At 38.6% G+C, this 12,189-nt stretch overlaps 1 protein-coding gene across 11 annotated transcripts in view; it reads right to left on the bottom strand.

The window, feature by feature from the left end:
• Positions 1 to 12,189, bottom strand: part of setd5 (SET domain containing 5) — a 200,808-nt gene that overhangs the window by 119,521 nt on the left and 69,098 nt on the right. For all 11 annotated transcript variants that reach the window (XM_063067677.1, XM_063067674.1, XM_063067676.1 and 8 more), the window contains 3 exons: positions 7,578 to 7,683; positions 1,052 to 1,263; positions 215 to 273 (listed from right to left, as the gene is read on the bottom strand). In XM_063067677.1, coding sequence (XP_062923747.1) covers positions 215 to 273; positions 1,052 to 1,263; positions 7,578 to 7,683 — 377 coding nt within the window. The remainder of the gene's footprint in view (positions 1 to 214; positions 274 to 1,051; positions 1,264 to 7,577; positions 7,684 to 12,189) is intronic.

Raw genomic sequence — 12,189 nt, 5'->3', positions numbered from 1 at the left:
AAAAGATGCAATTTTAAAGGTAAAGGGTGGTCACACCAAATATTGATTGGATATAGTTTTTATTCTGGACTGTCCTTTACGATTTTTTTTGATATTTAGAAACCTAATTTCATTTTGAAAGTATTTTCACTTTACCATATCTTTTTTACATGTGACTAAGACTTGTACTATATAAACCAAATATAATTACTAAATCAAATTTCTTTCTTCTTACCTGACACATTCTCCTGCTTCCTGCGCTGGAGTCTGATAACCTTTCGCCTGTCTAGGCCTCTGTGATAGTCAGTGTATACAGCAAAACAATGAGTAAGTAAGGACAAAAATTGTGAATAAATATATTAAAATCAGCCTGAATATAGTTTGCCAAAGATCAGGATAAACCATTTGAACATTTTTTTAAATACTACTTTACCCCAGAAATGTACATACTTAAAACAGAATTATTATACATTGCTAAGGCTTTCATTGAGAAATTTATGGCAACACAAAGGTGCAAGCAGATCTCTAGGTTACTAGCTTTAGCAAGCATTCAGTGCTGACTTCCAAAGCTACCAGTGTGAAATCTGGTATTTTCAACGTGACCACGTGAGTTTCTTCCAGGTGCTCTGGCTTTCTCCCATGTCCGAGAGACATGCAGGCCCAAGAGGTTAATTGGCCACTATAAGTTGTATCAAGTTAATAGGGGTAGGAAGAAGAATTCATCGGGCTTGTGGTGTTGAGATGAGTTAATGTGAATTCAAGATAAAGAAGTCACAGGGAAAAATAGCAAGGTGAGCGAAGTGGTCTTGCTCTGTTTTGTGAGGAAACAATTAGACAAATTATTTTGTAGTGGCTTTTAAAAACAAAATCTTGAATATTTTTGTGGATCATATTGAATACCACTTCAACACACAAGTTGACTAATTGCAGTAACTTCAACGAAACTGTTGTTGAAGTGGGTGTTTAAAGTTACTAAACAGTCTATCTGTGAACACGATGCTGTTCATACTAAAGCAACAATCCATCCATGCGTGCATGCAAATGAAAACCTTAATTATAAATTACTTCATACCTGCAGTTCTCACACGTGATAATAAAACCATCCTGAGTTAAGCTACAATGACACCAGGGAATGTTTTCATCTTCAGATGAACTGTCGCTATCCTCAGAATTATCATCGTATCGTTGGCAACGCAGTCTATTCAACTCTACTCGGGCAATTATAGTCTGTGCAGGTGGTGAAGCTGGGGGTGTTGGAGGTGGTGGAGCACCATAGTTATGATCCTTTAAACAAAAACAAGAATACTTTGAGAACATAAATTAAGTGATACAGAACAACAGAATATAAAGAACCAATTAACTACCCTACTACGTAGTTCCAGCTTTTAATTCCAAAACCATATTAAACACATCTCCATTTGAATCTAACAGTCATTTGTTTCCCATTTTCTTTCCAAATGCAGTGAACATCACTCAGAGAAAGGGATTGGCTTCCTTATTTCACAAATCAAGCCATTACTAAAGTCAGCCATTTTACCAAGAGTACAGTACTATCCCATGTAATGATATTTAATGCAAATCCAACCAAGGGATTGGCATATTAAAAAGGCTTACTTGAACTTTTCCCCATTTCAATCAACTGGTACATCTTTAGACTACGGGAGGAAACAGAAGAACCTGGAGAAATCCCACACATTGGTGAGGCCGAATCTGGAGTATTGTGTTCAGTTTTGGTCACCAAATTACAGGAAGGATATTAATAAGGTTGAAAGAGTGCAGAGAGGTTTACAAGGATGTTGCCGGGACTTGAGAAACTCAAGTTACAGAGAAAGGTTGAATAGGTTAGGACTTTATTCCCTGAAGCGTAGAAGAATGAGGGGAGATTTGATAGAGGTATATAAAATTATGATGGGTATAGATAGAGTGAATGCAAGCAGGCTTTTTCCACTGAAGCAAGGGGAGAAAAAAACCAGAGGACATGGGTTAAGGGTGAGGGGGGAAAAGTTTAAAGGGAACATTGGGGGGGCTTCTTCACACAGACAGTGGTGGGAGTATGGAATGAGCTGCCAGATGAGGTGGTAAATGCGGGTTCTTTTTTAACATTTAATAAAAAATTGGACAGATACATGGATGGGAAGTGTATGAAGGGATATGGTCCGTGTGCAGGTCAGTGGGACTAGGCAGAAAATGGTTTGGCACAGCCAAGAAGGGCCAAAAGGCCTGTTTCTGTGCTGTAGTTTCTATGGTTTCTATTTTCATTCCGCTGGGAGGATATACAGACCCTTTACAGATGACATTGTAGTTGAACTTTGAACTCCAACCGCCACACCAACCAAGTTCCCAGTTGCAATAGTGTCACACTAACTGCTAGGCTACCATGTTCTCCTTTGGCATTGGGAATACTTAGCCAGGGAGTCACCTTCAATATAATAAGCTAAGGTATACCTATACTTTCTCCAGCATGATCTACAATTTCAACAATATAAACTCTAAAAATGTTTACAAAATTTCAAGTTATTATTCTTAAATCGGACCTAATTTTAACACAGCAATTTATTTAATGTAATTTCATTGTAAGTTCTTCTTCACCTATATTTTTCAGAAAGTTTTGCCATTTACTGCCTATAACTCAATTCCTAAAAATTACCAATATTCCTCCGACAGAGATCAGTTGTAATTGGGCAGTAAAAATCAACGAAATATCAGAGTCAAGACAAAGTTATCAAGGAATATAATATTTTGAAACATCAATACTTATAAAAACAGCTTTAAGCATACTTGTTGACTAAATTTAAAAGACATTGGTTTCAAAAGGCTTTCCTTCCACAAACTGTGCTCCGAACACAGCATTGACATGATACTCCAAGACAGTTTTCTTTTCAGAAGTATATTATTTTGCCCAATTTATTATTCTCATACTCATGATAATTAACAGCCACAAATCTCCCAATTCAAGCAGAACAAAATTGCACAGCGAGATGCAAGAATTTATAATCCTGAAATTTAACTTCACTTTTAAAATACAAGGAAAATATAAAAACATTCCTGATGAAAACAGGTGCTTAAAACCCTCCAAGGCAGCTCTTTTTCAATTGCATAGGATTCTCTTAATTTTGGTAGACTACCCACAGGGATGGAACCCAAAGACACAAGGTACTGAAATTCTTTCAATTAGTAATGGAACTATGGAGCTGCTGCATAAACAAACCCACAAAACAGGATTTTAGCACAATGTAATAAAATATTATGCAAACAATTTCACATTTACTGAAATGGTGTTATAATATTCCATTACAATATTTCACATTATAAAGTTCTCCTATTGAAAGGTCAGACACCTGCTCAGGCTCACTTTTTACTTTATTGATATACAGCAAGTAACAGGCCTTTCCGGTCTATCAAGCTGTACCACCCAGCAACCCGATTTTACACCAAGCCTAAAAATGGGATAATTTACAATGACCAATTAACCTACCAATTGCTATGTGTTTCAACTGTGGGAGGAAACCTGAGCACCCAGAGTATACACACACAGTCAAGGGGAGAATGTACAAGCTCCTTACAGACAGCAGCGAGAATTGAACCCATCACTGGTACTGTAAAACACTGGACAATCTATGTATGTGTTTTCAGAAACCCTACTGGATGCACCTAACATACTCTGCCCTGCCTAAACCTCCTGCACTTAGGAGACCCCGGTCTATATTGGGGAAGTTGAAGTTATCGTTTACAACACCTTTATTGTTTTTATACCTTTCTCTAATCTACCTTCAACACATCTGTCCTCAATATCCTGGTGGGATATTATAAGCTTTTAATTTGGTTTCTGATATTGGCTTTACCAAACTACATTTTCCACACCATGCTCTCTTTATTGGCTCATATGAATTTTTAAGTTAACTTATTTCCAAGTTCCACTAGTTGCTGAGATGCACGATTTCATATTTGCCCTAATGGGTTTCACACAAGGGATCAATTCTAAATAAATCTGTGTGCAGAGTAGACACTTCTATAATCCAAGTTTTTGTAACTATACCATGTTTTACATTTAATAAAGTTTTAATTAGACTACAAAAACACCTCATCTGAGGTTTTTTTTTTGGATTTTATGAACCCAACACAGCTGCTTGCAAAAAAATAGAAAATCAGCAGGTCAATAGCATTAAACCACAGAAGAAGTCATTGGTCCAAAATGTTAATTGCACTTTTTCCTCTCACAGATATTGTCCTACTTACTTGGAATGTTCAGTACAGGCAATCCCCGGGCAATAAACAGGTTCATTAGATGAATATGCTCAAGCGCTTGGTAGTAGAAATAAATGTGTGGACTATTTTCTAAATGGGGAGAAAATCCAAAAATCTGAGATGCAAAGGGATTTGGGAGTCCTTGTGCAGAACACCCTAAAGGTTAACTTGCAGGTCAAGTGGGTGGTGAGGAAGGCAATTGCCATGTTAGCACTCATTTAAAGAGATCTAGAATACAAGAGCAAGGATGTGATGCTGAGGCTTTATAAGGCACTGGTGAGGCCTCACCTTGAGTATTGTGAACAGTTTTGGGCCATTCATCTTAGAAAAGATGTGCTGGCTTTGGAGAGGGTCCAGAGGAGGTTCACAAGGATGATTTCAGGAATGAAAGGGTTATCATACGAGGAACATTTGATAGCTCTGGGTTTGAACTCACTGGAATTCAGAAGGATGGGTGGGGGGGGGGGGAATCTCATTGCAACTTTTTGAAGGTTGAAAGGTCTAGACATAGTAGACTTGGAAAGGATTTTTCCCAAGGTGGGAGAGTCTAGGACGAGAAGGCACAGCCTCAGGATAGAGGGGAGTCCTTTCAAAACAGATGTGGAGAAATTTCTTTAGCCAAAGGGTGGTGAATTTGTGGAATTTGCTGCCACATGCAGCTGTGGAGGCCAGGTCATTGGGTGTATTTAAGGCAGAGATTGATAGGTTCTTGATTGGACATGGCATCAAAGGTTACAGGGAGAAGGCCGGGAACTGGGGTTGAGGAGGAAAACAAAAAAGGATTAGCCATGATTGATTGGCACAGAAGACTCAATGGGCCAGATGGCCTAATTCTGCTCCTATATCTTATAGTCTTATATCTCCACAGTATTGTAATGAATGGCATACAAACAGACAAGATTGAAAAGAATGAATAATTATTTAAAGTGGAGGGGGAGAGGTGTAAGCTAGTCTGCCATTCATTGGAATGAACATGTGTAAGCAAGATGGACTTCTGAGTTCAATCATATTATGACAGCTCATTTATGCAGCATGGGTTTTCACAAGTCGGGCTTTTACAACCTGGGAATTACCTGTACATCCTGTTTTGTTTTGGCAATTTTTAAAAATCTTTTTTAAACAGCAGTTTGTAAAATAACAAGGGTCTAAATTCAATATTTTGGATCTGAACAGTTGTTCACATAGTTCTTTTATTTGTACAAAGTGAACTGGTGTTTCCCCCTCCCCTTTCTTTCTCCCTAGGCCTCCCATCCCATGATCCTCTCATATCCCTTTTGCCAATCAACTTTCCAGCTCTTAGCTCCATCCCTCCCCCTCCTGTCTTCTCCTATCATTTCAGATCTTCCCCTCCCCATCCCACTTTCAAATCTCTTACTATCTCTTCTTTTAGTTAGTCCTGACGAAGGGTCTCAGCCTGAAACGTCGACTGTACCTCTTCCTAGAGATGCTGCCTGGCCTGCTGCGTAGACCAGCAACTTTTATGTGCGTTACTTAAAATTCCAGCATCTGCAGATTTCCTCGTATGTTGCTGTTTTATTTTCACCAATTTGCTTATAACAGTTACCTCCTTCTGCACTTATTAATGCAAAAGTCTTGATAGTAAAATCAAGAACTAATAATTTGTGTTGTCAAATATATCAATCAGGAGCAGAAACCCTGACTTTCTATTTCCAGATTTATTTCAAATTGAATTCCGTTCTCAAATTACAAGCACACACTGCCTTATATAGGAGGGCAATGACAACATACCCGATATATAACTGGCCTCAATTCATAACCTGCAGGTTTAAATGACAACTACTCGATCAGTCAACAAGGATATCATCATTAATTATTTTAAGTTTACAATGGTAAAGTACCATATTTCAATGATTACAGTAAATGTATAGTGCTAATGACAGAATATTTTCTACTTTAATTAAAATAGATTTGCACACCCCAATAAAATTCCTCAATCTGAGTAAAACAGAAAACTTCAGCAGATATAACTCCAGTGTTCAGAGTATTGAATAATGAATAATTTGATAAGAAATTCTTCCTGTCCCCAAATTAAATTTTACTAAAATATCTGTGGAGTCATACCTAAATGGCACCTCCACTTATGTTGTCTGTGTGTTCCTCCAAAGACTGTTTTTGTTTCAAATTCCTTCATCTGAAGTCTTTTGATGTCCCATTGCTTTTAAGGTCTTATGGATATGAATTCCCAAATTGCTCTACGTTTCCACACCACTTAGTTAGCTTTATTCATCCAAGTATAATTAACTGGCAGTTAAATTGCTTCAGCCACATTTTTGTCAATTGCACCTAATGTCTTAATGATCTTCAGAATTATTTGCTGTCTCTTATTTTGGCTTATTCTGCAATTTTAACCAACATTCTTTTTAAGTCTCTTCTCAAATTAATGATGTTCCTTTCAAAGAGATGCAGCTTCAAATTGAAACAGCCATAGCAAATATCGCTATTCATGTGCATGTGCATTTTCTAAGATGCTATTCTTAATTCCTACTCCTCTTTTCCTTTAATCTCATTTCCTATTTGGTATTGGTTTTATTATTGTTGCACGTACCAAAATACAATAAAAAGCTTGTCTTGCATACAGATCAAATAGTTACACAGTGTACTAAGCTAGAATATGGTAAAACAATGCAGAATAAAGTATTAAAACCTATTGAAAAGCATGCGGTGCATATAACCAATCAAGTGAAAGATCATAACAATGTAGATTGTGAGGCCAAAAGCCCAGCTTATTGAATAAGAGATCCATTCAAAAGTCTGATCATGGGGAGGGGGGAGGGAGGGAGGGTCATACCACCAGGATATGACCTGTCAAACTGTCCTTGAGCTTGGTGGCATGCACTTTCAGGCTTCTTGATCTTCTGCTTGATGGAAGAGGGGAGAAGAGAGAATGTCCAGAGTGGGTAGAGCCTTTGATCATACTAACTGCTTGACTGAGGCAGCCAGAAACATAGACAGAGTCCATACGTGCTGAGTTAGGTCCATAACTCTCTGCAGTTTCTTCTGGTCACGTGCAGAGCATTGCCATACCAAGCTGTTATGCATCTAGACAGAATGCTTTCTATAGTGCATTAAAAAAAATGGTAAGGGTTAGGTTTAGAGGTGTTGGTGAGCCTTTTTCGATCATGATATCAACATGCTTGGACCAGGACAGGTTATTGCCAATTCATAGTCCTAAATTGTTCGAATAATTTCATACAAGGCTAACTACATCTTAGTTGTATTTCAGAGGCAAATCTGGCAGTTTGAAATAACATACTCATGCAGTTTTGTCTTAAACCAACCAGAAAGGAACGTATATGAAGTATAATATGTTTGAACAGGACTTGTATACTTACTGCATAAGGCAAACCTCTGTATCCATGATGTTGAGCACTTCCATAGTTGTGATTTGAGTAGCTGTTCTTCTCAATAACTGCAGGACTAGCTTCCACTGACTCTGGGCTAAAACAGTCAAGCCAAAATATAAAAAAAAAATTTAGTTCTCTATTTTCAAGATACAGTTTTGAAGTTCTATTTTGTTAAGGTCTAAATCAAATAAACTGTTCCCTTCTTCGTCTCAGTATCAAGAGTACCTTCGAAGTGAAATTAATATACACCTTTAGTCTTAGTACCCTTGCTTTTACTGTCACCTTTGAACTGAAACAGTGGTAAACAGGTGTGTGAAAAAAGGTCACCACCCCAAATTAAAAAAGACGTGGTTTTCCAAGCCAATATTTATCATTCATGCACTGACACTAAAAAAAAGTATCTTGTACTGTTGAAGACTATGATGATATTATTAATGAGCAAAGGACTCATGGGTTTTTGTGGGAGATTGCTGCACACAAACTGGAGACCTATTAAATATATTTGAAAGCATATGTCCATAATCTTCTTTGGAATAACTTTAACTGAAAGGAATTCTTGGAGTACATCTATATTGGGAGAGTATACGGTGACAACAGTCAATTTTTAAAGAGTGGACAAAAGAATTCAATATTTACTTCTGCTGCATCCTGTACACAGCAAGACAGAATGGCAAGATACTCAATGCTTTCCACTGATAACAACGCCCGATAAAAAAATCAGCGCGCGATTAAAAAAAGCAGCACACACCCCGAGCAGCCGCTCTCTCCCGGATTCGGAACGGCATTCTAGCCAGCATTGCTTAAACACGTGCCTGTGAGCAGCCGTTTGCAAGATGAGTTCTAAGGTATTGGAAAAGCCTGAAAGAGCTCGTAAGGGTGTTACACTTAGCATAAAACTAGACATAATTAAGCGTTTCGATCGTGGTGAACGGAGTAAGGACAACGTGAGTTTGGCTTGTGGAAGTTGACGAAGATGATGTTGAAGAGGTTTTGGCATCCCATGACCAAGAACTAATAGATGAAGAGCTGATGCAATTGCAAGAGGAAAGGATAACAATCAAAGCCGAATGCAGTAGCGAAAGTGAAGTCGTCCAGGAACTGAACGTGAAGCAACTGCGTGAGATTTTCGCTGCAATGATAAAGTACAACTTTAATTTTGAAAGGGTACATCGATTTAGGGCATATTTGCAGGATGGTTTGAGTGCTTACAAAGAACTGTATGATACAAAAATGCGTGAGACTAAGCAGTCAAGCAAGCCTTCCACATCAGCCACAGCAGACGACGAACCTCAACCTTCGACATTGAGGCAGGCAGACATAGAAGAAGATGACCTGCCTACCCTCATGGAAACAGACGACGAGATGACACCCCAGTGTCCCACCACCCCAAACCCTGGGCCGCTGACAGATACTGATCCGCGGAGAATGCAGCAGTAGCCGGGAGGCACCCAGCACATCTATAAGAAAAAAGAGCCGAAATAAACAAGCTAATTAATTAGGTGCCGCCGGGCACATAAATGTTGGCCCAGATCAGAGGTGGTTGCTGATTGCGTCGCCTCTGATCTGGGCCAACATTTACGTGCTGAGCGGCACCTAATTAATTAGCTTGTTTATTTCAGCTTTTTTCTTAAAGACATGCTGTGTGCGTCCCGGCTACCGTTGCATGCTTCGCGGATCGGTATCGGGTCGCTGCCCAGGGGGTGGGGGCCACTGCACCACCCCAACCTTCGAGGACTCAGCCTAACACACCATCATCAGTGTGTTCGGCACTGTCCCAATTCCGGTAAGTGACACTACACTGTACATACATTATTTCTACTTTTTAATCGGCTGTGTATTTTTACGTGTTATTTGGTATGATTTGGCAGCTTCATAGTTTAAAGGTTACTGGAGAGTGCCTGCGCCGTGTTTATGCCAAGAGCGCTTGTGTGAGATTTTCGCTACAGAGAAAAGTGCAGGCAATTATTGTGGAAAAGTATTTCTACTTTATATGGGCTATGTATTCATCATATCATTCCTGCTTTTACTACATGTTACTGTTATTTTAGGTTTTGTGTGTTATTTGGCATGATTTGGTAGGTTATTTTTGGGTCTGCGAACGCTCACAAATTTTTCCCATATAAATAAATAGTAATTGCTTCTTTGCTTTACGATCAGTGATGGGGCAAGTGAAGTTATCCCCTGTGGTCCAACAGCCTGATGGCTGAGGTGTAATAACTGTTTCTGAACCTGAGGCTCCTGTACCATCTTCTTGAGGACAGCAACGAGAAGAGAGCATGATCTGGTTGATGGCCATCCCCGATGATGGATGCTGCTTTGCAGCACAACACTTCATGTAGATATAGATGTGCTCAGTGGTTGGGAGGGCTTTTCCTATGACAGGTCCTCTACTTTTTGTCGGATTTTCTGTTCAAGGACATTGGTGTTTCCACACCAGGCTGTGATGTGGCCATTCAATATACAACTACCACACACCTATAAAATTTTGCTGCTGTCCTCAACCAGTCCAACACCCTTCCTCTCCACTAATCATCACATGCCTAGCATCTCTTGCAGACATGGGGCCACTGCCCACCATCACCCAATACTTGAATGTACCTTGTCCAATTGTGGAGAATCCAAAATATCCCTACTTAATACTGGTGTGGACTGAATATTACCAGGTCATCGACAGTACACTGGATCTAAAAGCTCTCAGGTTTCACAAAGATCAATGTTTCTGACATTCAGAAATATCAAAAACATTTTCAAATATTAATATTTTTAAAAGTATCCACTGACATAAATAAATACATTAAAATAAACTGCTTTCTGGTTTACAATCTATCTGTCCAATTCTCCACTGCAAGCGTTGGGGAAATCTCAGCACCGTTGATCTTCACAACTATAAACTGATCCATTGATTTGTTGTATGGAAAAAAACTGAGGCTACTTGTGTTTAAAACAGGTAAATCTTTGGGTATCAAATTTTACCAGCAAAATCTGGACAGTTAGATTGCTCACAATATCCAGGCAGTTACACTCTACACATAATATTCATCTCCACTTTATTCACACTATCAATTCCTTCCCTGCATCTGATTGTTGATGTTTATCTACCATACAGTACTGGATAAGCAAGAAATGTTCCCACTCAAATTAAAAATGAAGCTGTTTAGCACTAGAAACATAAAGTCCTAACCAAAAGTTCCAAAACTTTTACCAGTGTCCAAGCCTAAACCAGATTGCTCTCACACTCTGTGCCCATTTTTTAAAAAAAATCCCGAGGAAGTTGAAGTTTAGATCCACACTAAAAATGCCCAGTTCCAAACACATACAATACCGAGAAGTGTATAATTTTAGCAATAACTGTTTGCAATCCAGTTTTTGTGAACAAAGTGCAGGATTTAAGTATTCATGCTCAGAATTACTGCTACAGAACCAAGACTCAAGACCTCTGACATCATCTACTTGGAGGACAACTATCTTGAGCATTTTGAATAGATGAATACAAAATAATGAAGTACAGAACATTACAAAAACTATTACATTCCTAGTTCCAACTTAATCACCAGTTCACGATAGGTGACTTTCTGAAACTTGCACCCATAAGATACAGGAACAGAATCAGGCCATTCTGCCTAATTCTTCCACAACTTTGTCTAAAATGACAAGCCCCAGTGTTGCTCACTCTCCCCATTTCCCCAATTGTCCGAGGTTGCTCAGATGCCAAGCTTGCAATTCCAAGCAACATGTCAAAAATGGGAAAAAATCTTTCTCTTCCACTTTTATTTAAAAATTCTCCAAGAATTCATCCTGGTCAATAAAATATCAGGTACCAATCAACAGCTGACAGAGATAACTGGAGTGCTGAAATCTACAACTGCATGCTTGATGCATCTGCGAGATAAATTGCAGAGAAGAATGAGCAATATGCAAAGGACAACAGGGAATCAAAAATGAAAGCATGAAGGTAAGGATCCAGATTTCCATTGTAACTGGTCGAGGTATGGGTGTCAGTAGAACCATATTAAAAAGCAATTCTGAGGAGATAGCTAAGAAAGTGGGTCACAAAGATTTTAAAACAGACGGTTGGTTGTCTTGATAGAAATGTAGGCACCACAGTAAGTTCAAGAAAGCACCTAGAAAGAGAGATAGTGTTAATGCTGCAAGTACAGAAACATGGAAATCTACAAAATTCCCTGATTTGCCTCAAAAATTTTGTGCCGATGAAACAGTTCTTTTTTTATCATGCCATGCCTTTGCTATAAACACACAACACTATCAGGTTCAAAGAAAGCAATGGATCGCATGATTGTGTTGTTGTGTTCAAAAATATTAGGAACTGATAAAAAGAAATTGTTGGTTATTGGGAGAAGTAAAACTCAATGCTTTAAGGAGCTAAGAATGGATAGTTTACTGATCAGGTACCAATGTATGCTGGCATACAATCAACAAACTCCTCTGTTGGTAACCATTACAAAACAAAGTAAAACACAGTTTTATAAGTACTGCAGTGTTCTAATGTGTTCTGTTTTCTATTTAAACACATAATTTGTTACTCAGTTAAACAGTAGTTTGTTTTTCCTATACCTTTTTAACCATTTCCTGAAACTTCGGA

The sequence above is a fragment of the Mobula hypostoma genome, chromosome 15, assembly GCF_963921235.1.
Source record: "Mobula hypostoma chromosome 15, sMobHyp1.1, whole genome shotgun sequence".
NCBI classification, from domain to species: Eukaryota; Metazoa; Chordata; class Chondrichthyes; order Myliobatiformes; family Myliobatidae; genus Mobula; species Mobula hypostoma.
Note: the sequence above shows the minus strand (reverse complement) of the source record. Positions and strands in the feature narration are given on the sequence as shown.